The sequence below is a fragment of the Rattus norvegicus genome, chromosome 2 (genome assembly GCF_036323735.1).
Source record: "Rattus norvegicus strain BN/NHsdMcwi chromosome 2, GRCr8, whole genome shotgun sequence".
Classification (NCBI taxonomy): domain Eukaryota; kingdom Metazoa; phylum Chordata; class Mammalia; order Rodentia; family Muridae; genus Rattus; species Rattus norvegicus.
Window position 1 is genome coordinate 48,234,389 of NC_086020.1, and position 24,340 is coordinate 48,258,728.

Sequence of the window (24,340 nt, forward strand, 5' to 3'; positions counted from 1 at the left end):
CAATAATATTTGTATACCTACAGGGTGTGATGTGTAAGGCACTGTGAAGTGTGTTCATTAATAGCATGCCTTGTACTAAGAATGCTTTTATAACATGCCTTACTAATAAATCTGTCTTTATAAGTCATTTGTGTGAATTGGTGTTTGAAAATTTGGCTCACCCGCTAAAATGCATAATTCCAGGTAGGTTTATGTAAAGCTAGCATTTCAAAACATAATTTCCATGTTATCAGTTTTTAAATGGCCTCTGAAATACATTAGTATCTAAAAGACATTAGCCCAGTGTCTTCTAATCTTATACCAGCCCCTAAACATCTTCAGAAATATTTCCACTGAGTATAAATTCTGTTATACTCAAAAAATTGAATAGCAAGTGAGATTTCAAGATTTATTTCCCATATTTTTAACATAGCACATGATAATAGGCCTCTACGTTTTCCAATCTGTGAAGCCAAGTGACATTCCGGGAGGGGTCCTTGAAAATGAGCAATAGATACCTAGGGGCTCTTAGATTTAAATTAATAACAAAAAACAGGTCACAGGAAATGTTTGGACAGAAATAGAAATAGGCTGCTGTGCAGTGAGTATATAAGACATTCAAGGTGTTTGGTTTTTGTTTATTTTAAAACCCTGAAGTGGGTAGATAAGTTGCATTTGTTTTAGAAACAGAAAATAATTTTTTTCCACTTGAGGCTCAGTTCAAGTAGAGACTAAGCTGTTGCTCTTGTTTCCTTTCTGGTGCTGTAATAAAACGCTCTGACTGAAAACAACTTAAGGGAGAAAGGGTTACTTGGCTTGTGGTTCCAGATTACAGAGTCACAGCAGCAGTTAAGCTGGTCACTTAACATCCACAGTCAAGAGCAGAAAGAAATGGGTGCACCATGCCACTTGCTTCTGGCTTCCTCCATACTTACAAAATTCAAGGCCCAGATCAGGGAACAGCACCATGACAAGGATGGGCCTGTTTCCAGTCAAGGCGTTCCCACGGATATGTCTACAGCCTGATCTATATTATTTCTAGGTTGGAGCTCCCTTTCCAGGTAATTCAAGGAGGTGGCAGGTGGACATTTAAACTAGCCAGCACAGCAGTAAAGAGCAATAGCAATGGTGGCAAATATTTACACAGACATGAAATGATGTTACCTGTGCATTCAAAATTTGTTAGAAAATCTAATGAACACAGATCCCGACAGAAATTTTTTGGAAAATTTTTTCCAAAGGAAATGAACATTTTTGGAAATCCATTCCTAAGATAAAGTTACCTTTCTGAAATTAATAGATCCTTTAGTGAGGAACCAAAATATTCTTATATTTCTAGTATCAGTTAAGATTTCTTTAAAAAAAATCTAGAAATAAGATGGAAATGTCTTTACCTGAATTCATGTCCTTGTTTTTAACTAAATGGCAACTCATATAGTATAGACAGAAAATAGTGACAGGATTTTTTTTATAATAAATTGTAACTTAGGCAAAATAATAATCTTGCTACTAAAGAGGTTAGGCTGATCCTAATGCAATTTCTTACGTTCTATTCTAATTACTCACTCATATAATTAGTGATTTTGTAACTAAAATAACATTAAAATCTTCAGCATAACATGAAAATATCCTGGTATTACTCTGGTTTGCAATTGGAACTTATAGATGGGGCTACATTATTCATTGGGTAATGAAGAAAAAAATGAATAGAAACTCAAAGTGTTTGAGGCCAAAAACCTTGAAAAGACTCACTCACCCCATTCATAATTCAAAAAAACATCACAGTCCCTAACAAGATTTGGGAATAGACTGACAAAGATTCTTTTAAACTAAGTCATTAAGTTAAATCCATCAACAGAAAAAACGATGGCAAATGTATGGTATTTTAAAACATTGTTTATTTTAGCTCCTAGAAGAATTTTTAAAAATTCTACCATTCAGTGCTGTGGATTGTGACTTTACACTAAGCCTCAGCCCCAGCCCTAAGAACCTTGTAAAATAAGGAGGCATCATTATGAAAACTATGAAGAAACTTGGTGTTTTTTACTTCAATTCTGGGCAATTTTCAATAGTATTTTTGAAATGAGTGGCATCCTGATGTCATGGTCTCATAATTGGCTTTTTAAGATTTGAATGGAATAAAACTCCATTGAGCTTTGTCTTTTGTCATTGTTAAGATTTTATTTTTTATGTGTGTGGGTGTTTTGCCTGTATGAGTGCCTGAGCACCGCCAACGTGGTTGCTGGGAATTGAACCTGGGTCCTCTGGAAGAGCAGCCAGTGCTCTTAACCCTGCCTCGTCTCTGAGTCCACTAAACGACGTTTTTAGGAAGAGTTCTTGGGCAATTTTTGAGGTCCCGCCTACTGATCAGGAGCCATAGGCTCTAGCCTCTATGTGCACTGGTTTAAAGACTGCATCACCACATTGAACTATGCATTATTTCTTAGCCTTTGGAAGATACTGCTCATTGCTGTCATTGGATGTGACACCAGAGTAACTGTCACAGTTTCCTTGTTTACCCAACTGGATGTGGACATAAACCTTTACATTAATGTTTATCAATCTTATCAAAATCTATGTTGATGAAAATCATAATCGGGCTTATTACTCTCCTCAGCCCACCCTCCCTCTTCTGTATCTCTGTTTCTTCCTTGAACTGGGTACAGCCATCTTGCCAACTATTTTCCTTCTGGGAATTTATTACGCAATTTTGCGTTCCCATAGCTTGACACAGAACAAGAAATGACCTTTCCTCCAGTATTTGTTACTGCGTTGGCAAATGTATTTGGTACAAGAATCTCTTCTCCTCGGTGAGACTTCCTACAGGTGACTCAGCCCCCCCCCGCCCCCCACTCTCAAATAAAAGGTATGGTTTTTTACTAAGATTACAGTTGGAACACAGTTACGGTTAACCTTTGTGAGCCTTCTGCTCAGGACTGAGCACCCAGCGAGGACTACTTAAATCCTCGTACCCATGGGACGGCTGAGGCAGAGACTTGTGGCTAGGAAGTCTGGGGTCGCTGGCTCAGAAACTCCTGGGCGCCTAGAGCACTGAAGTGACAGATAAGGTCTCCACGCTGGGATAAGAACCCGAATCCCACACTGGATGGCGGGACCGCATAGGTTAGCCCGGGGAAGCCAAGGTTACTCTGCTGAGTCACAAATGGGTTCGCTGCACCGGGATCGAAACCGAGTGAACTTTCCTGGATGCCGAAGGCGGGGCCGGGCGGAGCGAAATGTACACAAGCGCAGTGTCCACACGCCCGGGGTTGAGCACCGCCCGGAAGGTGGAGCATCCGGCTGCGCATGCGCCCTGAGTCACCGGCTCCGACGGGGTTGGTGAACTGGCTCCCGGCAGTGTAGCGGGATGGTTCCTAGGTGTCAGGTAAGATCTGGTTACACGCGGACAAGCTAGCCTGTGTGCGCTCCACCACAGCCCTGCGCTGCTGGGGCGTCCCTTCCTCTCCACTCCTCCCGGGCTCCGAGCCTTACTCCTGCTGCTCGCTGAATGTCAAGTCCTGTCCCCCCGGAACTCTGGTGTTCAGGTCATGGCCTGCACGACCGATTCGCTTCTGGAGGCTCCTAGACATTTTCACCCCCTGCCATTACGGATGATTCAGTTTGACAGACACTTTTTAAAATTAAAACGCTCCTAATTAGGAATTATTGTGAGGAAATGTGCATCACCCATGGATTGACAGGCACTGGATAATTTGCAGCAGCTCTGATTATTGTGGCGAGACTAAGTTGTACTGAGTGACAGGTGAGCCCTTCTGCAGGGTTCCCAGGCTGATTACACAGGTTTGGCCTAGAAACTACCTGTTTATCCTGTAATTCAAGCCCATTTGCTTTGCTGCATGTCAAATGTTCTGCGTTATGTAACTTAATCGTAATGTAGGACGGAATCAAAGGTCATTTGACCACCGAGAAATGAAAGCTAGGCTTTTGCTGACTGGGTCATTTAATTTACTTGTGTAATTCACTTCTTGACTCAGACTGCTTCGCAGCTTATGGAAGAATCGATTCTGGGTCAACTTAAGTCAGACTTACCATGTTTTCTAAGGAAATACATTAGGATTTTAATGCTGCCACACAAGCTTATGAGAGGTCAGAACTGAGTTTAAGGCTTTTGTCTCAAATAAGTCTGTGGATATACTAAGTGGTGTGTGTGTTTTTTTTTTTTTTGTTTGTTTGTTTTGTTTTGTTTTCTTTGCTTTTGTTATCAAGACAGGGTTTTCTGTGTAGTCCTGGCTATCCTGGACCACACCGAGTAGACCAGGCTGGTCTTGAACTTACAGAGATCTGCCGGCTTCTGCCTCCCGAGTGCTGGGATTAAAAGGCATGTGTCAACACTACCAGGCCATACTGAAGTTTTATGAGCCATTACTCATAAAAGTAATGACTTCTCGGTTTGAGTTATTTAGAGTATCCTCTCTCCTTTCAGATCGAAGTGTTGTATTTTGCAAAAAGTGCTGAAATCGCTGGCGTTCGCTCCGAGACCATCTCTGTGCCACAGGAAATCAAGGCATCACAGCTGTGGCAGGAGCTAGAGACTCTCCATCCTGGGTAGTTAACGTTGTAGAATGCATACGATGAACTTGTAGGTTTTTAAAATGAGTAGATTGTGTGTGTGTGTGTGTGTGTGTGTGTGTGTGTGTGTGTGTGTGTGTTAAAACACAAGAGTACTAGTTCTGTTTTTCTGGAAAATTTAAAACTCTTGTATTTAGGAACATCTAAGTAACACAAGGAACATCACAGGTAATTTACTAAAAAGACAAGTGGATATCCCTAGGTATGTAATGTAATGATATTTAATTTACAATTGTTTTTATAATTTCTAAGACAGAAAAATTTAAGTCCTGTCTTTTATAGGCTAAGATGGAAAATTTAAAGGTGCTATTAAAAATGTATACTGTAAACATTCCTGTCCTTTTCTTTTCTTTAGAATACTCAAAAGTTTCTGAGATTAAAAGACAAATTAAATACAACAAATCCTACACGTTTCTGAGCTTGGGTTTTATGATATTTGAAATTGTCTCACTGACCCTTGAAAACCTGGAATTAAACTTATTATTTCTACCTCGAGCCCTTCTGAGATGAAAAATAGAACAGCTAGAAAATGCCCCAGGAATACCAAAAGTGCTGCTTCAGCCTGCAGAGAGAGGTTTCACCCAGAGCTCTGTTCCGTATAGAAGGTGCTACACCAGCAGCTCCCAACCTGTGGGTTGTGACCCCTTTGTGGGTCAAGTGACCTTTACACAAGGGTCACACATCAGATAGCATAAGAGATGTTTACATTAGGATTCATAACAGCAGCAAAATTACAGTTACAAAGTAACAATGAAATTATTTTATGACTGGGGGGGAATGAAATTATTTTATGACTGGGGGGTAACCATGATGTATTAAAAGTTCGCAGCATTAGGAAATTGTCTCACTGTATGCTCAGAAGGAAATACTTCTCCCTGGCTAGGAATCACTCAAGTCAGTGAAAAGTTGGCAAGACCTTTGTGCCATTTCACCTACCTCTAGGCCCACAGCTGGCTTCCTGTGAAAAAACCATGCTGTGGTTGGAAAGCTTTTGTTTTGTTTTGTTTTTTTCTTCTAAAGTTTTAGATATAGGCCTGCAAACTTTTCTGTCCCTTTCTCTTCTTTAGAATACTCAAAGATTTCTGAGGTTAAAAGAAAAGTAAAGTATAATGAACCCCACCCAGTGTGGAGCTTGGGTTTATGGTATCTGAAAATTCCCCACTGGCCCTACTTTTGGGGCACCCACCCCCTAAACACATGACTCTTCAGCAAAGAGTAACCTAACCTATTTTTGTGATCTAGTATGTCCTTTGAGGGCTATGTCCTCTACAGAGTGAGAGTTAGGTCAGTGTCTTTGTGAATGAAGTGTTACTTAATGCCCCTGAGGAGATGTGAGGCGTAGTTCACGGTGGCTAATCAGGCTGCTTCTCCTTCAGGTTGGCTGATGTTAGAAACCAGGTGATATTTGCTGTTCGTCAAGAGTATGTCGAGCTTGGAGATCAACAACTCCTGCTTCAGCCTGGAGACGAAGTTGCCATCATCCCACCAATCAGTGGAGGATAGTGCGTCTGAGCCATCGGGGTATGAGGCGAAGGACCCTCCACAGGATACCTTGTGTGTGGTTTGCCGTTACTGTCTCTTTGTGAGTCTGTGTGCCCTGGGCCTTTACCGAGGCAGCAGCAATCGGGATAACTGTACTGATGGGAGGTAGTGATGAGTCTCCAGTCTCCCATGACTCCTAGAGTAAGCAGTTCGATCTGCTCATGTTATATTCATTTAACATTGCGTACTGAGATCTTATTATGCATGTGTTTTTGATGGTGGGAAAACAAAATTAGAGAAATTTTAAAAACCTTGTCTTTGGAGACTGGGGAGGTGGCTCAGTCTGTGAAGCGCTTGCATGAGTAGGAGGGCTTATGTTAGAGACCTAGAACCCCTACAAAGACCAGATATGGCCACATATTCTTTTAGCCCCAGCCCTGGAAGGCAGAGACAGATGGATCCCTTGGATGCATAGGCCAGTGAACTCCAGATTAGCTGAGAGACTCTGTTTCAAAACGTAAGATGGGAAGCAACAGATGAAGACATCAGGGTTGCCATTTGACCTCCACGAAGATGTGCACAGTGTTCAGGTCCATGAGTACACACACGTATATGCACACACAAACAGAATCTTGCTTTGGCCACATGTGATCACATACGGCCTTCTGTCACAGTGGCAGGACCCGAATTTGAATTCACCTTTGTAACATGATCTTGTTTACTTTTTAACAAGTGCGGTTAGGTTACTTATACCTGATAACAGCTTCCATGGGTATAAATTGCACAAGCAGGAATGTCAGCGTCCCGAAAAGACAGTCAGCTATTGTCCAGTACAAAGGAGCAGCTTATCAGCTGTGTTGCGGTGGGGCTCCAGGGTCACTGGATTCATGGAGGAGTGGGATGCACATAAACATTCTTCAGGGTAGTTTGGGAACACCCAGCTTAAAGGAGTCACAACAGCTTGTCTCATTGTCAACTGAAGAATTAATAAACTGCAAACTAAACCATTTTTGATTAAAAACTCCTTAAGCTAGAGATTTAAAAAAGAGATATAAAAAAAAAAATTCCCTCCAAAGCAAAAGTCTAGCCACATTAAAGACAAGCCGGAGGTGTCTGTCCTCTGCCTCCCTTTCCTAGAAAGCCGTGTAGCAGGTGCCAGCATGTCCACACTTAGGGGACTTTCTCAGGCCTGCTGTCTGGGCACACTAGGACTCCCCGTGGAAGATGTGTCTTAGTTTCATGTGGGCATTCCGATCCGCGTAATCTCAGGGGGGTTTGAGATGGTAATGTTCAGAGTTAATTCAGAGAGCAGCACGCTGCTGTTAAAAGCTCAGGTGCCTGACTACAGCTGGTCAGAAAGGTGAATACAGTTGCTAAAAGGATCAGGCAGTGCTTGAGTGAGCTCCGCCTGAGTTACCTTAGCCATCGTCAGAACCCACAAGCGTGTTTGAGTCTTTAGAGTCAGAGGTGCGGGAACTCAGTGTGTTTGGCAGCATGGTTTGGGTTTGGTGTTATCAGAAAAAAAATATTATGTGTAAAGCAGTGGTTCTTAACCTGTGGGTTTTGACCCCTTTGTGGGGGTGGGGTCAAACAATCCTTTCACAGGGGTCGCATATCAGATATCCTGCCTATCAGATATTTACAATTCATAACAGCAGTAAAATTACAGTTATGAAGTAGCAACAAAATAATTTTATGGTTGGGGGTCACCGCAACACGGGGAGCTGCATTGAAGAGTTAGGAAGGTTGAGAACCACTGGTGTGAAGGGCGTTAGCGCCTCAGGTGGCACGTAGAGCGGGGAGAAATCCTGGGAGCCAGGGAAACAAACACTGGATCACGGCTTCTTGAATTCTCAGAATTTTGCACAGGTCTCTGACAAGCTCTCTGAGGGTTCTTCCGTTTTTTTCTGTTCAGATGAATTTCACGGATTTCTAATTATACTTCCCATGGTGGCGTAGTATAAGGTCCTCTTGCCTGGTCAGCCTCAGGCTAGCCTCTCCCCTTTACTCCTGTGCTTACAAGGGCATCATATTCTTTATTGTCCCATAATCTTGAAATTTGTCGCTCCCTTTCATCACCTGCACCCTGTCCCCATTTCTCTGTGTCACCTCTATCGCTCAGGTCTCAACTTTGAACATTACCTCTTTAGAAAGACCTTTGGGCTCTCTATCTGCAACATTCCCCGAGACCTGTCTCAGAAATTCGTCTATTTCCATAGTTACTTCAGTGTGGTAGGTTTGCTCTTACATTTTTTTTCATGTAGTGTGTGTGTGTGTGTGTGTGTGTGTGTGTGTGTGTGTGTGTGTAAGTGGATAAATGTACGCGCACCACAGGGTACATATGAAAGTCAGAGGACAGCTTGTGGGAGTTGATTCTCTCCTTCTACCATGAATGTTGATGAAACTGGGCATGAAACTTGGTCGTTAGCTTTGGTGACAAGGGCCTTTACCTGCTGAGCCATCTTCCTGAACCTGTGGCTCTTCAGTGGTTTACTTCTATTCAAATACAAACACTCTGCAGTCAGGAGCCTGTGTTTTTTCCCCTGCAGACCAATGCGTAGGGTACTTCTGTCTCTTAGTCATTTGTCTTCCATTTCTGTGATGAAACACCATGCCCAAAAGCAATTTGGAAACTAAAGAGTTCATGTCTCTACTTACTAGCCTGGATCACACTCCATCACTCAGGGAACTCAAGGCTAGAACTGAACCAGAAACCATGTTGGACTACTGCTTGCCGGCTAAGTCCTCACGGCTTGTTCATTACGGTTTACTACATCTACTTTTTTATAGCACCCAGGACACTACCATAGGGGTGGCACTCCCCACAGTGAGCTGGGTCCTCCCACCTCAAGCATCAATAAGGAAAACGCCCCACAGGCTTACCTACAGACCAATCTGGTGGCAGCCTGAGAGTCCCTCTTCCCGGATAACTCTAGCTGTGTCAGATTGACATAAAACTACCCACCACAGTATAAACAGATGGCATAGCGTAATACTATTTAATGAATAAGTGAAAAACTCCGAAAGACTTTATACAGTACCTGGAGGAAAGCTGCAAAATTGTTATCTTTTTGTCCTCCATAACTGACTTGGCTTGAGCTAGGTCATGGAGGGCTCCTTGTTCCTGTGGACTCATCATCTCTTCTCTTTTCCCATCTGTTGCTTAAACAAAGGAAAGGGCCACTCTGTGTGTGCAGCTGGCTGACATAGTGACTAGTGATGTTCTAGATGTGGGGCGGGGTCCCTTACCTAGTGATTAGTGGTATTCTACATGTATGGCTTGCTTACATAATGGTTAGTGGTGTTCTAAGCGTGGGGCTCCCTTACACAGTGGTTAGTGATGTTCTGGGTGTGGGGCTCAGTTAATGGTTAGGGGTACTCTGGGTGTAGGGCCTTGTTGAGCAGTCATTGGTGACATCTAGACATAAGTGGTGATACCTCAGCTGTACTGTGCTGAGATGAACAGCAAGTACTTGGATATATTGGCAATCGCACGGACACATGCTAGTGAAGAGGCTTATGTGGAACTCCTGTAGATTCATGGGGAGTGTAATAATTATCACTCAAATAAAGTCCTTGTCTTCCCACCTAATACAGCAACAGTGCACATGGAAACCACGCGTGTGGAGTGTCTCACTCCTGCCACTCTTGCTAAGGGTTGTTGACGTCTTCTTCCTAGGAAAGATGTGGATGATGTGCTGGAGAAACCTAAGGACATAATACAGTTCACTGCCAAGAAGCTCTCAGTGGGGGAAGTGTCACAGCTGGTGGTGTCCCCTCTGTGTGGCGCAGTGTCTCTCTTTGTAGGTGAGTTTGTGACTTTCCGTGCTTCTGCATGTTGGTGCCAACAGTCAACGGATGTACAATACTGAGTGACAAGCCGAAACTGCCCATGGAGTGGACAGAGACTTCGAAGTTCTGGTTTTAGCTTAGCTGCTTTTCGATTAACAAGCCATATTAAATTACAGAGATAATAAAGCGTGATAAGAGTCAATGCTAAGAGAGAAATTTCATATGTTCCAAATGCCGAGATAAAATATGTGTTTATAGATTAAACTGGGGATGCAGGTGTTTTCCTTTCGGGTATGAGATGCTGCCAATAAGCAGAGGAATACGGCTGTCTGTCTGTCCTGTGATGCTTTTAGGGAGCTTCTAAGTTATTATTAGTTCTGATCATCTTGGAGATAATGCTTGTTTGTTCTTCTAATCAAGTTTTGCTAATAGAAAATTTGTGGGCTGGAGAGATGGCTCAGTGGTTAAGAGCACTGTCTGCTCTTCCAGAGGTCCTGAGTTCAATTCCCAGCAACCACATGGTGGCTCACAACCATCTGTAATCAGATCTGGTGCCCTCTTCTGGCCTGCAGGAATACATGCAGGCAGAAAGCTGTATGATGTATACATAATAAATAAATAAATGTAAAAAAAAAGAAAATTTGTATGTTTTAGACAAATGTACACTACTTCTTTGTAAGTTAAAAATAATTCTTTTTAAAGGAATTATGTAAATTGAGTATTTCTGCTACAGGGAAAATGTTATTTTCATTGTGTGATTTTTTTTTGTTTGTTTTGTTTTTTAGGGACTACAAGAAATAACTTCGAAGGCAAGAAAGTCATTAGCTTAGAATATGAAGCATATCTACCCATGGCAGAAAATGAAATCAGAAAAATTTGCAATGACATTCGACAGAAATGGCCAGTGAGGCACATAGCGGTGTTCCATCGGCTTGGGTAGGATCTCTTGATCCTTTGAATGGTGACTATGGTTTTTCTCTGGAGGATGGTGGACAGGGCGTCCAGTATTCACCTTGACTGCGGTTGTAGCTTTGGATGGCCTCGCCACCTCTTGTGCTCTATTGAAACATAACTGTGCCAAGATCTTCAGGTCCCGGCCTGCAGGGCCTGTGGGAATCTACCTAAATCCTTGACCATAGACAGTTGTTCTAGGCCCTTAGCTCAGAGTATGTTGAAATTTGTCTACAGATCTGAAGCCATTAAAAACAGTTGGTTTCTCATACCACCAAAAAGTGGCCTTCCAGGATTTTAAAAGAAGCCATCAATTAAGACGTCTTTCATTGTTATTAGCTATAATTTTATTACTAACCGCTAATGCTACTGACTGTTGCCTATCCTGTTGCTTAAGATTCATTGGTATTTATTAGTTTTAATGCTATGTTAAGTGTATGTGGTCATTCTGTAGTCTTTAGAGACCATCCCATACTCTACCCTGTTTGAATCAGAGGTTTATTGAGTTAGAGACTTTTCTTCTTGGTCCCCATTGAAGAGTTATTATGGAGAGATGCTAATTCCACTGAATATAACTGAGATAAATTATCATTTTCTAGTTAAACTGGATATTTAAGTGCAATACAATTACTATTTACATAGTAATTATGGGTTTTTTTCTAAAATAGTTTTAGTGGTTTCTTTAATGTGTGAGTTAGGAGATAATGGTAATTTTCTCCGCCATCTTGTTAAAGTCTGGTTCCAGTGTCAGAAGCAAGCACAGTTATTGCTGTGTCCTCAGCTCACAGAGCCGCGTCCCTTGAAGCCGTGAGCTACGCCATTGATTCTTTAAAAGCCAAGGTGCCCATATGGAAGAAGGTGAGTGAGGAAATACCTCATTTTGCCCCAGGGAGATGATTTTATTCTTAGAGAAAAATGGGACTTAAGAGCCTGTTCCAAATTTGACTTCATATGCCTTCCTTACCTATAGAATCTGGTTCTTCTCATCTGGGAAACAGCACATTTATGAAGTGACTGTTGTCCAAGTTTAACCATAGATATTTATATATAAATGTATAAATGTATAGATATATATATCGCAGGGAATGCATGGTATAGAGTAGGCCTCCACAAAGGCTGGCAGGTAGAATGTCTAATCCACACTGTCTCTATTCATAAGGTAAGTGTCCCTTCAGTTAGGATTCTGTCTAACTAGAACCTTTCTTTGGAAGTAAGAATAATGTTGGCTTCTTAGTCTCTGGCTAAAATAGCCGTCCCACATGGCGAAGGAGCGTTTGCCTAGTGGTTTTCTTTTCAGGATGGAGACCGCGTCTGAGAAAGTGCTCAATGGGTTAGAAAACAAATAGGTACCGGACAAGGTGTCCCACATCCACATTCCCAGCACTGTGGGAGAAGCACAAGCTTCAGCCTGCCTTAGGCTACATAGGCCCTATCTCAAAAGTATATATGAAAAACATGGAGAGCACATTCTGATGTGTTTTCTGCCTTTTAGTCAGGTCAAACAAGAACAAGTCACTCTGGTTAAATGGGCATTTTGCACGGACAGCCTCCCCTCCCCACGGTAGTGCCGCAGCATTGGGCGGACAGTTGTGCGCTTGGAAATGTGAACCTATGCATCTGAGTCCAGGATCCCTGAGTTGCCTCAGCAGTGTGGCTGTTCCCAAAGCCGAGAGACTAATGGTAGCTCAAAAGTCAGGAGAAGCATACACAGGGCCAGGACTATCCTCAAAGCAGTGGCTGGCCTCAGTCAGTGGGAAAGATGAGCAACCAGGACCATGGTCTGTGAAATTTAGTGGATATATTTTCTGAGGAAAACCCGATCCTCTCTGTGGGCTAAAGACTTTAGGAACTACTTTGGAATTGCACGATAGGGTATGCATGTGGAGCTCGTGATTCTGAGAGAATGTGAGGCAGGCCCAGACAAGGGACTTGAGAACACTCCAAACGAGGTTCCAGCCAGACGGCAAAGATTGTTCTCTTTACTGCAGAGGAGAGGACGACAGGGAAGACAGCAGAGGAGGACCAGCCCTGAAGTGAGAGCAGGAAGCCAAGTAGGCACACACTCTCGCCTTATGCCTCAAGGAATTGTGGACTTTATATTTGCTGTTTTTTCTTTTTAGAGAGGTGGGGAAGTGCAGGTGCTCAGAGGCAGTCAGAGCAGGGAACCCGGACCTTGTCTGGGGACAAAACAAGACATTGGTGACCTACTCTATGAGGTGCAGCACAGACCTTACACACCAAGGAATTAAAATAGCTGCCGTGAGGAAACCGAGAGAGAAATTCAGCAGCTTAGTAGAGAAGGGGTGGGGCAGGAGGAGGGAGAGGAAAGGAGCAGAGATGAGTGTTGGAGGTGGAAACCACAGGAACGCATTTTCGGGCAGTTGAACTCGGGTTTCTCTCACTGTGGGAATGAGATCTGGCCAGTGTGAAGAGGTGTTGATTTTCTTCTTCCCGTTCATGGTTGTCTGAGTTCCAGTCTGATTCTTTACCTAGCCCACACTTGAAGATCATCTGAGACAGGAAAAGGGACTGGAGGCAGGCTAGGGCACTGCACAGAGGTCATATGAGACTGAGGTGCAGGCCTCTTTAAATACTGCCGTGTCCTCATGTAACTTCACGGCTGATGGAAATCCAGTTGCCTTAGGGTTCCTATTCCTGCACAAACATCATAAGCAAGAAGCAAGTTGGGGAGGAAAGGGTTTATTCAGCGTAAATCTCCACATTGCTGTTATCACCAAAGGAAGTGGGGACTGGAACTCAAGCAGGCCAGCAAGCAGGAGCTGATGCAGAGGCCATGAGGGATGGCCTTGCTCTGCCTTGCTTCAAGCTTGCTCTCCTGTAGAACCCAGGACCATCACCCCAAGGATGGCACCACCCCCAATGGGCTGAGTCCTCCATCCTGGACCACTAGCTGAGAAAATGCCTTACAGCTGGGTCTCATGGAGGCATTTCCACAACTGAGGCTCCTTTCTCCGTGATAACTTCAGCTTGTATCAAGTTGACACACAGAACCAGCCAGCATGCCAGTCTGCCTTTTCTTTTACTGATGTTCAAGTAGGTGTGTTTGCAAAGAAGAACAGTTTAAGCATTCCATTTTCTCACACACAATTTAATGCTTGGTAAACAAAGTTTTATCAAAAGAGATAGATGCACAGGGGTGGAGGTAGCCCACATGGGATTGCTCATTTTCTGTAACCGCATCATGTTGTGACAGCTTCTGCCTCTCATTTCCTAGTGGGCGTAGAGGAGCATGCAATAAGGACCATGCATTTGTGTTCCTGTTCTTGGTGCTGCATGCAGTGTCCCTTACATTGTTAAGGAGGAGGTGGTACAAGTAGATGCGCTATTTACTTGTCTGATGTATTCCAAGTACTTTCTCATTATCATGCATTTTAATCCCTGCTCTGGTTCTGTCTTTTAGGAAATATATGAAGAATCAACATCATCTTGGAAAAGAAACAAGGAATGCTTCTGGGCAGCTGATGACTAGTCAAGTTTTGGTGCACTGAATCTTAAATTTGGTAAATAATCGCTTAGGTTACACCAATGGAGAGCTAGGGAAGTGCCCAAGTGTGTGGGATGAGGAGCTGCGTAGGACCTAAAGCTGGGAAGACATGGCTTAACTTGAACCTTCTGTGACTAACTCCTAGTCGTAGCCAGCTCACAACGAGCTGCAGCCTTCCTTTCACCATCAGCTGTCCCAGGAAGACCTACTGTCCCACAGGGTATTGACGCATCGTGATAAGACATGTGTTACAAAAAATTGACGGAATCAGAAAATCATTCTCAGTTGTGACATTACATATTTTACATAACTTAGAAGTGAACCTAAATAAATCATGATTTAAATTAAAAATAGATTCTGTTTCTCTTTTAGTCAGTGATAATACCTAAGGGGTTTTACATTACAGACACCTCTCTGACTTCAGAATCCATAATTACACACAGTAAGGCTTTTTTTATATCTCATTGGTTGTCAATATTCTCATCACTGTACAGATTAGCATAAAACTGTTCTAAAACTAACCAGCAGCAAGGTGGTTTATGTTAAAATGATGTATGATGCTTAAAAGTTGGCCCACAACTATTTGAGGACACTGTGTAATTATTTACTAAAGTAGTTTGGATAGTTTTCATAATGTTTATGTAACACTGGCCTGTGTGAAATTATTACTAAACAAATTAAATTTTCTGCAAGATTTTTATACCAAACATCCAGTTTTTGACTGGTGACTCTATCCTGGCAGATTTGGATGTACAAGTCCCGTGCACTTCGTTCTTCCAGCTTCGTTGACATAGAGTTGACAAGTAAAATATCTTTAGGTTCTATGATGTGGTGTCGGGATGCTCGCATTGTGGTGTGACCATCACAACTCAGATGACTAACATATCCACCACCTCATACAGGGTCGTTGGGGACACTTAAGATGCATTCTAGGCTCAGAAAGAATTAAAATACTAGCAGGGATGTGGAGATGGCTTAGCAGTTAAGAGCACTGGCTACTCTTCCAGAGGACCCAGGTTCAATTCCCAGCACCCACTTGGCAGCTAAGACTAGTCTATAACTCCAGTTCCAGGGTTTCTGACACCCTCACACAGTAGTCAAAACACCAGTGAATATAAAAGAAAAATAAATATTATATATTATATAAAAATAAATCTGGGCAGTGGCGATACACATCTTTAATCCCAGCACTCAGAAGACAGAGGCAGGAGAATCTTTGTGAGTTCAAGTACACCCTGGTCTACAAAGTGAGTTCTAGGACAGCCAGAGCTACACAGAGAAATCTTGTCTCGGGGGGAAATATATGTATATGTGTGTGTGTGTGTGTGTGTGTGTGTGTGTGTATGTATATGTATATGTATATGTATATATACATACATACACACATACATATACACACACACTCACACATATACATCCAGACATATATATCAGCACATTTGGGTAATTATCATCATAGAATTAGCATAGCTCACAATGAGAATAAAACCTACTTTTAAACACCTAGATTGAAAGGATTTTCCCTTGTTTTGAAAGGTTATTCCTGTTATGTCCAGGAAAAACGCATTTTACCTAATTAACTCATATGTCCAAGGAACGTTTTCAGAATGCCTATCCTATGACAGAGTCTGAACCCCTCCTCCACCTTTACCCTCGTGGGAAGCTCATCTGTCCCCAGTGGCTGTGAGTGACAGGACGATCGTGCATCTTCAGGTATCTCCTGGTTCCTTGGCCTCTGTTGCTTCATTCCTAGGGAAGAGGGGGAAAGCTCCATCCACCTTCCTTGGTGATTGGGGGTTGTCCGGCTGTCACAGACTTCCTCACTCTAGAACCTTCCTGTCCTTCCCCAGAGCTTTCGTCTCTGTGGGGCATGGGGAGCTGGTGTTGGAGTCACTTGCTCCATTCCTGAAAACACGTTAAGTTAGTGAGCCGGGCCACTGTGCCTATCGTTATGATTTTGCAGCCATGGCATTAATATGTTGCTTTTCATGTTAACGTGAGGCACTTTCTAATTTTAGTCTATCTCTACTAGAGCTAGGAATGGTAGTGCATGCCTTTAATGCCAGCATTACAGATGATCTCAGAGTTTGAAGCCAGCCAGGGCAACCTGGCGAGTCCCAGAACAACAGGGCTACACAGAGGAAACCACGTCTCAAAACAAAGTCCAAACAACAACAAAAGGATTTTCCTATTCAAATGTTCTAAAAGTAAAAAAGGTCTTTATCGAAGGTAATTATGTTTTTAAAGAACATAGAGCAGTTAAAAATGGTTTTAAAGAATTGTGCTGTCATTAGGTAGCCTTTATGCAGTGTAGGACCCAGACTACTGGGCTTTTAAGTCTCCAGCTTGAAGATGTAGGATTTGATTCGGGACACGCAGGAAGAAGCAGAATGGAACATCCTTGAAAGTTTGTAGTACACGGCACTGGAATTCTACAGATAATCTGCTAATCCTTACCACATCAGGAGTGGCCGAGTGAACTGGCTGCTGAGAGACTAAGGGGCTGCTGTCACCCTGACATGTAGCCATTGCAGCTGGCCATTAAAGCAGGCAGAGGAATAGCTTTAAAAGCCAGTGGTCTCTTTACCAGATTGCTTGCTTTGGACCATGGCTGTGGTTATGAGGTGACTTCCCTCAAGAAACAGTCATCGTGAGCTCATGTTTGTGCTTCAGTTGCTTTTGAGTGGGTAGAGAATGGATGGGGTCTTCTCTTGAGAACAGTAGATGTCCAGTCCTTGATGTCACCTCTAGATTTTTAGCTTTTGAGTATGATCTGCAGGGTCCCGTTGCGTCTTCAGAGTGTTTTGAGAGAAGTGATTAAGAAGCAGTCCTTTGGATCCTGGGTTTGACTTTTTGAGTATGAATGTCTTGGCTAATAGGATTTCTGGGTGAGTCTGGAATCTAGTTTCTTTACTCCCCCTTCGTGTTCCATGCCTCGTGGACTACAGACATCACCTAATGGCCATGCTGCTTCTACCATTTCCAGCCTCAGGCATCTTTCTAGTTAGAGCCTTCTCACAGGTGCTAGAGCCCCAGGATCCATTGTTACCTCGAGATCCAACATAGTACCTTCCTCCACACCTCCCATCTGCTCCAGGCTTGCTGCTTTGTAGTGTCTGGTGTGGGCAGGCTAACCTGCCTTTTCTAGATTGGTCTTCTGAGATGTACGTACCCTCTTCTCTTTGTTCCAGTCTATGAACGTTATGTCTAAGGAGAGTCTTCACAGACTGCCCTGCATAAAAGTAGAGTCCTGTCCATTTCCTCTGTCCCATATTTTGTTACGGTACCTGATTCTACCTGAAGTACTACACCCAGTAGTTTATCACCACCATTGGCCTCAACTGCGTGAGATCAAGGGCTATGTTATCAAAGCGCCTAACCAGTGCGTGCATTTATAGTATATACTCAAATATTTATCGCATGAGTACTTGTGCTGTTGGTTTCACATACAGTGTCTCAATTTAAACACACCCAACATGAAAGGTGTACTGCATACAGATGTGAAATATAAAGTGGTTAAATGTAAGTGGGCAAGCACAGCTAATCTACTACTGTGTGTTGTAATTAGTTGAATCATCCAACAGAGGGCAGTAGATTCAGGGCTATAAGTGGGACTGACTTAAATCCCATATTGAGTTGAATCTAAAAGTTCAGTTTAGTGTGGTCATTCTTTGAGGCTGGAGTGCACTTTAAGTGTGATCTAATGTTTGATCTTTAATTGCTAGCTTATTTAAAAATTAAAGGTTACAATAGGGTTAGGGACAGACTGTTAGAGAAGTGTTTATGGTTTTTAATACTAATATAGAATTAGTGAAAGGAATCATTCATCTTCTTTTACATGTGCATAAATATAAAATTATACAGTGACCTGTATGGGACAAGATGATGACTTTGATATAGGTTTTAAAGGCTTGGAGAAGCGAACATGAAGCCCCATCCGGATCAATTAGCCATTTGCAGTTGACAGCTATTGGGAAATGGGAATTAACAGAGCCTCATTCAGTGTATCAGCCTCCCTCCAGGGCAGACCCATGCATGGATTCCCTGCTTTTTTCTGCTATTTTAATTGTTTTATTTCATCTTCTATTTTTTTCTTTTAAGGAAGAAAAACAAAGTTGGATCAGGGAGGCAGGCAGGCTCTGGGAAGAATTGGGTGAGGGGAAAGAATATCTTGAAAATACTTTGTATGCAACTTTTTAAATTTAAAAATTGTATTTCTGTAAAGGAAAAATGAAAACAAACCCCCAAACCAGAAAACTAAAAACAAAACTTTTTTTTCCATCCAGCATCTTATCTTAAACACAGTTCCAGTTTTTCATTTTGCTTCATTTGCTTTGTTTAGTTTGGGGAGAAGTCCTGGGTAGCTATTTAACACTGAGAGAGGTGCTGCACACTCACAGTCTACCTGAACTGTGCGGCAGTCTGCCGTGCATACAGTGATGGCGGCCTGTAAGCATATGTAGCTTTGAATCTTCAGTGTGCTCATTTCAGTGTGTTTAGTTTTTCAAACATTTAGCCCCCCATTTAATATTCAAGTGTTTTAGTTGTGCTTTGCAAGTTGCAGCCCATCAGATGCTTTAATTTTTTATGAGAACGGAAACTTATGCCTACTGATAGCCCGAGTTGTCTAGAATTGAATGTTGAATGTGTGCTCAAGCAAAAGGAGTCCCTAAGACATACTGAAATGTCTAACGTTGCAGTAAAAACCCAAGGAGAGAGCTGTGTACTGTCAAAACAATTTTAATATTTAACAGGGTATGAAAAGGATGATTTACAGTTAAATACAACGTTTCTGTCTGGTTCTTCTGCTTTTATTTACATTGATTACTACAATTTGATTGTTTTTAAGAAGTCAAATAAATTCACCAAGTTGGTGTACAAGCAAATACATTCATCTTATATACTTTTGGTGGAGAGAAAAAAAAAATGACAAAACACGTTTAATTAAAACCAGCAAGCATTACATCTTACCAAGATTACTCATCACATGAGAAGGAAATAGGACAGTTCCCTCTTTAAAAAATAAGACAGTTCTAATACAGTTGTGCAATATATACATTTATGTTTCAGCTTCGTTTGCCAAAACCAAGTACAAACAATACAATCTATATATTTACATGATGACTATGTCTTTATACTTTAAAATTCAAAGTCGTAAATATTGTACTTCCAACTTTCCCTCATGTTTATCTTTCGTCTCTGGATGTTTACTCTTTTCTGCTGAGGACGATGATGCTGATGTACCTCCTGAAAGGTACATGAAGGGGGTGGCCTAGGAGACTGTGTGTGCAATTGTTCTTTGTGTACAAGGAGATAAATGAGGGAGCTCAGCTGAGGATCCTGTCTTCCGTTTAGTGAAATCTTAATGAGATTTTCACATGTTGGGTTCAGCTATGTGTCAGGATAGATACAAAATGACATCATCCTTTATAGTTTAGAATAATCGCTTTTGTGTTTGTCATGAATTGACCTTAGATGTCTTTACTCTTCACAGTTAAAAAGGCAAGTTTCACTGTCATATAAAAATAACACTGCTAACGTCTAACGTTCAGTTAGACGTCCGTAGTTTGCTGCTGAAATGAGTGGTGTGTATTTTAAGTGAGTTCAGTTTCTTTATTACACTAATTCGTCCTGCTGCTCTTTGTAGAGTTGTGTAGTGGCCAGGCAAGAAGCAATTCAGGTTTTTAAGGTCATATTTTGTGATCTACCACTTATGAAATGTATGTTTTACCCTGCCATCTTTGAATCCTGTAGTTCAGTTAAATCAAAAATATGGTTGAATGGACCACATATTTTCCTCTCCAACACCACCTACCTGGCCCCCAATGATTCCTTAAGAACACTCATCTTTGCTTAAAATTCCTGAAAACTACAGGAGTCATTTGGTAAAACCTGGGGACATTTGTTATTGTCAAGGCCATGGGAGGAGTCAGTAGAAGCCAGGCATGGCTCCTTAAAACCTTGTAAAGCACGAGGCAGCCCCTTCCCTCCTAAACTGTCTGTTTCAAAATGACAATACTGCCAAGCTCTAAAGCCCAGTGGGTAGGGTGGGAAATGGGTTTCAGGACTGTGTCTAAGTCTCTGTTGTAACCCAGCACACACCGTGCACATATACACAAGTGTGCAATAAATTAACATGCTGTGTGAAATATTCTCTAGCAACCGCATGACTGGTTTCTGCACCCTTTAAAACTTCGTTAGAATGATGAATCTGTAGGGATTGAAGGAATCTGGATCATGTAACTCAAAGTACTAATCTGTTTTTGCTGTACCTCCCTGACTGTTACAGCTAATATATTTTTTTTCCTTCTTTATTTGGCTTTACTAAGGCTGAAGTGAGCCACTAAGTGGTTCAAGGAGCTCTGGACTGCCACCCAGGGGCCTGGCACAAGGGCAGTCAAGGCCATCCATCCACACACACATGAACAAGTTGGTTTTCCTCTGTTATCCCTAGGTCTTATTCTTAGAGGTTGTAGAGCAGGAAATCCTTAAGGGTGGCCTTTAAGTTGGAGTCCCTGCCTAGCCCTAAGCCTAACTTCCTCTTTCCTAAGAAGAACAATGAAGCTCCTAGAGGTTAGGGCCCAGGCTAGAGCCTTTTGTATATAGTGTGTGACAAAGGGAGTTCCACAGCTGTGCCTGAACCCTGCTCTCCCACCCACTCTCTTCTAGAGACTGTATAGTCTCAGCAATAGGAGCAAATGGGAGGAAAAGACCTCCTCCCTGGAGTGCAGTGTTTACAAGGACCAAGAACTTGTCAAAATGCAGGCTGGCTGGCCTTCTGTCACGACAGAGCTTCAGGAGTTAGGGCTGAACAGTTGTACCCCCCGAATCAAGCATAGTTAGTGCTAAGTTAGTGGTTTCTGCTGCTCTCAAATCCTGAGCCTTTCCAGTCACTTTTTTCTTTTTGTATCGGTAACAAATTCAGGCGTGGCTTAATTACTTGTTTAGCAGCAAATGAAAATGGCCCCCTAAAGTTAAGGAGTGTAAAATCACACAGATGCGTGAACTAAACAGAGGACATTCTCCTTCCAACACTTGGGGTAGTGTGTCAGGGTTGGTATTCATGCTGTAGGAGATGTGAATGGTGGGGAAAGGAAAGGAGGTAATGGCTGAAGAGAAAAGCAGGCCACAGCCTTTGTCATAAAGGCAGCAGGAAAGGGGAGTGGTTAGGGAGGCAGCTTGCAAAAGATACACTAGGTCTCTCCCAGATATCTAATCGATTAAAAGAGAATTCTTGTGATTCCTAAAAGGAAAGAAAGCCCCCCCCCCTTAGGCAAGGATGGCCCACAGCAGACAGTTATACTATAAATTTGCTATAGGTTACAAGTCAATTTTGGTGCCTTGGTTTTTAAACCTACCCCAGCTCAATGTCTGTAGAGGTTTCTTTAGTAGGTGGTATATTTATCTGCGTGTGCGTGCGTGCGTGCGTGTGTGTGTGTGTGTGTGTGTGTGTGTGTGTGTTTCTCTTGGTTATTCAAGCATTTCAAGCATGTTCATAGTAAGATAGGACTCAGAAGAGGCATAAAAGGGCTGAAAGAAAGCATGTGTTCTACCTGCTTTTTAAAAAGAGGCTGCTCAGGGAGACCTCAGACTCTTAAGTCCTGTCTCAGCTTCCTGAGTAGTAGCTGAGATTACTGTCCTGCAATAGGAGGACTTTATTTTTAACTTAGTTAATAAATAAGATTACCACTTAAAAATATCCCTGTGGCATCCTTTGATGAGCAGCATAAATTGAAAAGCAATCTATGCTGGTTTTCGCTCTTGTCAACAAACGTTCATATTCATTATAATATTAATATAGTTATATCTGCAGAAAGTACTCATTTATACATATACATATATACATACCTATAAACATATGATCTACTATATGATTTATGTCGATTATATATGTATAATATATATGCTATATGGATAATATATAACATATATATTATGTATAATATACACACCAGGTACTTTCCACTTTCACTGTTACTGTTAATCAAATTAAAAAGAGCATTCCCATGCACTTTCTCACTCCCAAATTTGAAAAACATTTCAATCTTCTTGAAGGTTTGTCATGCCTAGAAGCATTCTGTCTTCCTGATGAAAGGTAAACACTGGACTAGCCAGTCTAAAGATAACTTTTTTCCTTCCTATGTGATGCCTTTGGCCTTTCTACCCCTAACCACCACCCACAATTTTGTCATCTCCAACTGACCAGCAGATACTCTAAAATGATCGGGCTAGTTTACCTATTAAATTATTTAAAAGTGGATTTAAAAGAAATCCATTCATTACACCAGCGGACTCTCTCCAGGATGCCGATAGCCCCCACACAGTTGTGCCTGCCGATGGTTTAGCTGTTGAGTTCTGTGGTCTCGTCCGTCTCATCTGGATTTTGGCCCATTTTTTTATATTGTCTTTTGAAGAAGCCGAGCTGTAAGATGATGACATAACCTGTTACCAACCTGTAACTACAGTTATCTCAATCTGATTGTTACACGACAGACCTGTAACTACAGTTACCTCAATCTGATCGCTACATGACAGATGTGTGTATCCACAGGATACTGTGTCCAAGAAATACCAACAATTAAAGGAATGGCGTTTCCACCATGGCTTGTTCAGCAGGTGCCTTTGACCTGATTTGCTGCCCACTCCCCTGCAGCCCGGCTGAAGTACCTGCAGGTTTGGGGGACATGCACAGGTCCTGACAAATGTCTTCACACCCACGTGTTGGTGAACATTATCCAAAGAGTTAGGTTTCATTTTGTGTGAAATTGAGTTTCTGTCATTCTGTTTATCTGCAGTTGAACAAGATGTTCAGGGTGCTGGAAAAAACCTTACTGGTTTTCAAAGACTTGAGTAAGAAAGCACATACGATCTTGTATCTCTTTTCTCAATGGTAAGACGAACTGTGATGGTGTGTATATGCTTGGCCAAGGGAATGGCACTATTAGAAGGTGTGGCCTTGCTGGAGTAGGTGTGACCTTGAGTAGCTGTGTCACTGTGGGCGTGGGCTTTAAGACCCTCATCCTAGCTCCCTGGAAGTCAGCCTTCCACTCACTAGCAGCCTGCAGATGAAGAGGTAGAACTCTCAGCATCTCCTGCACCATGCCTGCCCGGATGCTGCCATGTTCCCACCTTGATGATAACAGACTGAACCTCTGAACCTGTAAGCCAGCCCCAAATATATGTTGTCCTTTATAAGACTTGCTTTGGTCATGGTATCTGCTCACAGAAGTGAAACCCTCACTAAGACAGATACTATGCCGTATTTGGGTTGATATTTTGTAAGGAATTCAAAACAGGAGCTTTTGGGGATGTTACACATTAGTCATGAAGTTTACTTACCTTCCACAAGCCTGCAACCATAGCCAACAGCAAAAGGATTCCAGCAATTATGCTTCCTATGATAACTCCTGTGGGCACTTCTGCTTTCTCGGTGGGTTTCATTATCATGAGGGGAATCTGCAAATGAACACGTGCTCCAAACTGAGTTGTCCATTCATCAGAAAAGCAAAGTGGCCCAGTGCAACTCAGTAATTTATAAATACGACCCACAGCTGTCGAGTGGTAATTGTCCTGATGGCATTCACTCCTCAAGCAACACACAGCACACATTGAGAGACCACCTGAAAACTCAGGTAGGCACAGCCTTCCTACTTTCTCTTCCTCAGTCACATTAGTGTCTTAGGGCTATGCTGAGCTGAACAAACGCTTTGTTTAAAGTAGCCCCCCAGTTTCCGGTACACATTTCTGTGACCAAAGCACCCTAGGAATGGGACAAAGCACAGCCCCTTCCAACCCTTCCTCCTCTCACTCGATCACATTGCATCAGCTTTTAAAATACTGATTCCAGTCTCATTCGAGTTTGATATAAGACTCTGGAAAAGTAGAGCGGATATCTCAGGGTTGGCCTTTGTAGTGGCCGCCTTGTCCTTGAGCATATTTATGACTCTATTCCCATGTCCCTTGGTGATCTTTGTGGCAGTGGCATGCGATGGCAGCCCCAGGGACTTGAACAGTGATATTTCACATTCTTTTTCTTAGTTG

General features: G+C 42.4%; 2 protein-coding genes across 6 annotated transcripts in view; one reads left to right on the forward strand and one right to left on the reverse strand.

Annotated features, from left to right (window-relative positions):
• Positions 1–3,266: 3,266 nt before the first annotated feature.
• Positions 3,267–15,006, forward strand: Mocs2 (molybdenum cofactor synthesis 2). Of its 5 annotated transcripts, none has more exons than NM_001395668.1 (7): positions 3,267–3,364; positions 4,424–4,545; positions 5,946–6,151; positions 9,731–9,858; positions 10,629–10,779; positions 11,529–11,652; positions 14,216–15,006. In NM_001395668.1, the coding sequence occupies exons 1-3, from the start codon at positions 3,347–3,349 to the stop codon at positions 6,070–6,072; spliced, it is 267 nt and encodes an 88-aa protein (NP_001382597.1). In that variant the 5' UTR covers positions 3,267–3,346; the 3' UTR covers positions 6,073–6,151; positions 9,731–9,858; positions 10,629–10,779; positions 11,529–11,652; positions 14,216–15,006. The 5 variants fall into 5 exon arrangements, with proteins under 5 accessions (NP_001382597.1, NP_001155885.1, NP_001382598.1 ...); NM_001162413.1 differs by having other exon boundaries at positions 5,946–6,123; NM_001395669.1 differs by having other exon boundaries at positions 5,946–6,090.
• Positions 15,007–19,023: 4,017 nt separating this feature from the next.
• Positions 19,024–24,340, reverse strand: part of Itga2 (integrin subunit alpha 2) — a 101,098-nt gene continuing 95,781 nt past the window's right edge. Inside the window, exons 29-30 of the mRNA NM_001427291.1 lie at positions 23,639–23,755; positions 19,024–22,721 (exon numbers count right to left, since the gene is read on the reverse strand). Of these exons, the coding sequence (NP_001414220.1) occupies positions 22,641–22,721; positions 23,639–23,755 (198 nt within the window). The 3' untranslated portion in view covers positions 19,024–22,640. The remainder of the gene's footprint in view (positions 22,722–23,638; positions 23,756–24,340) is intronic.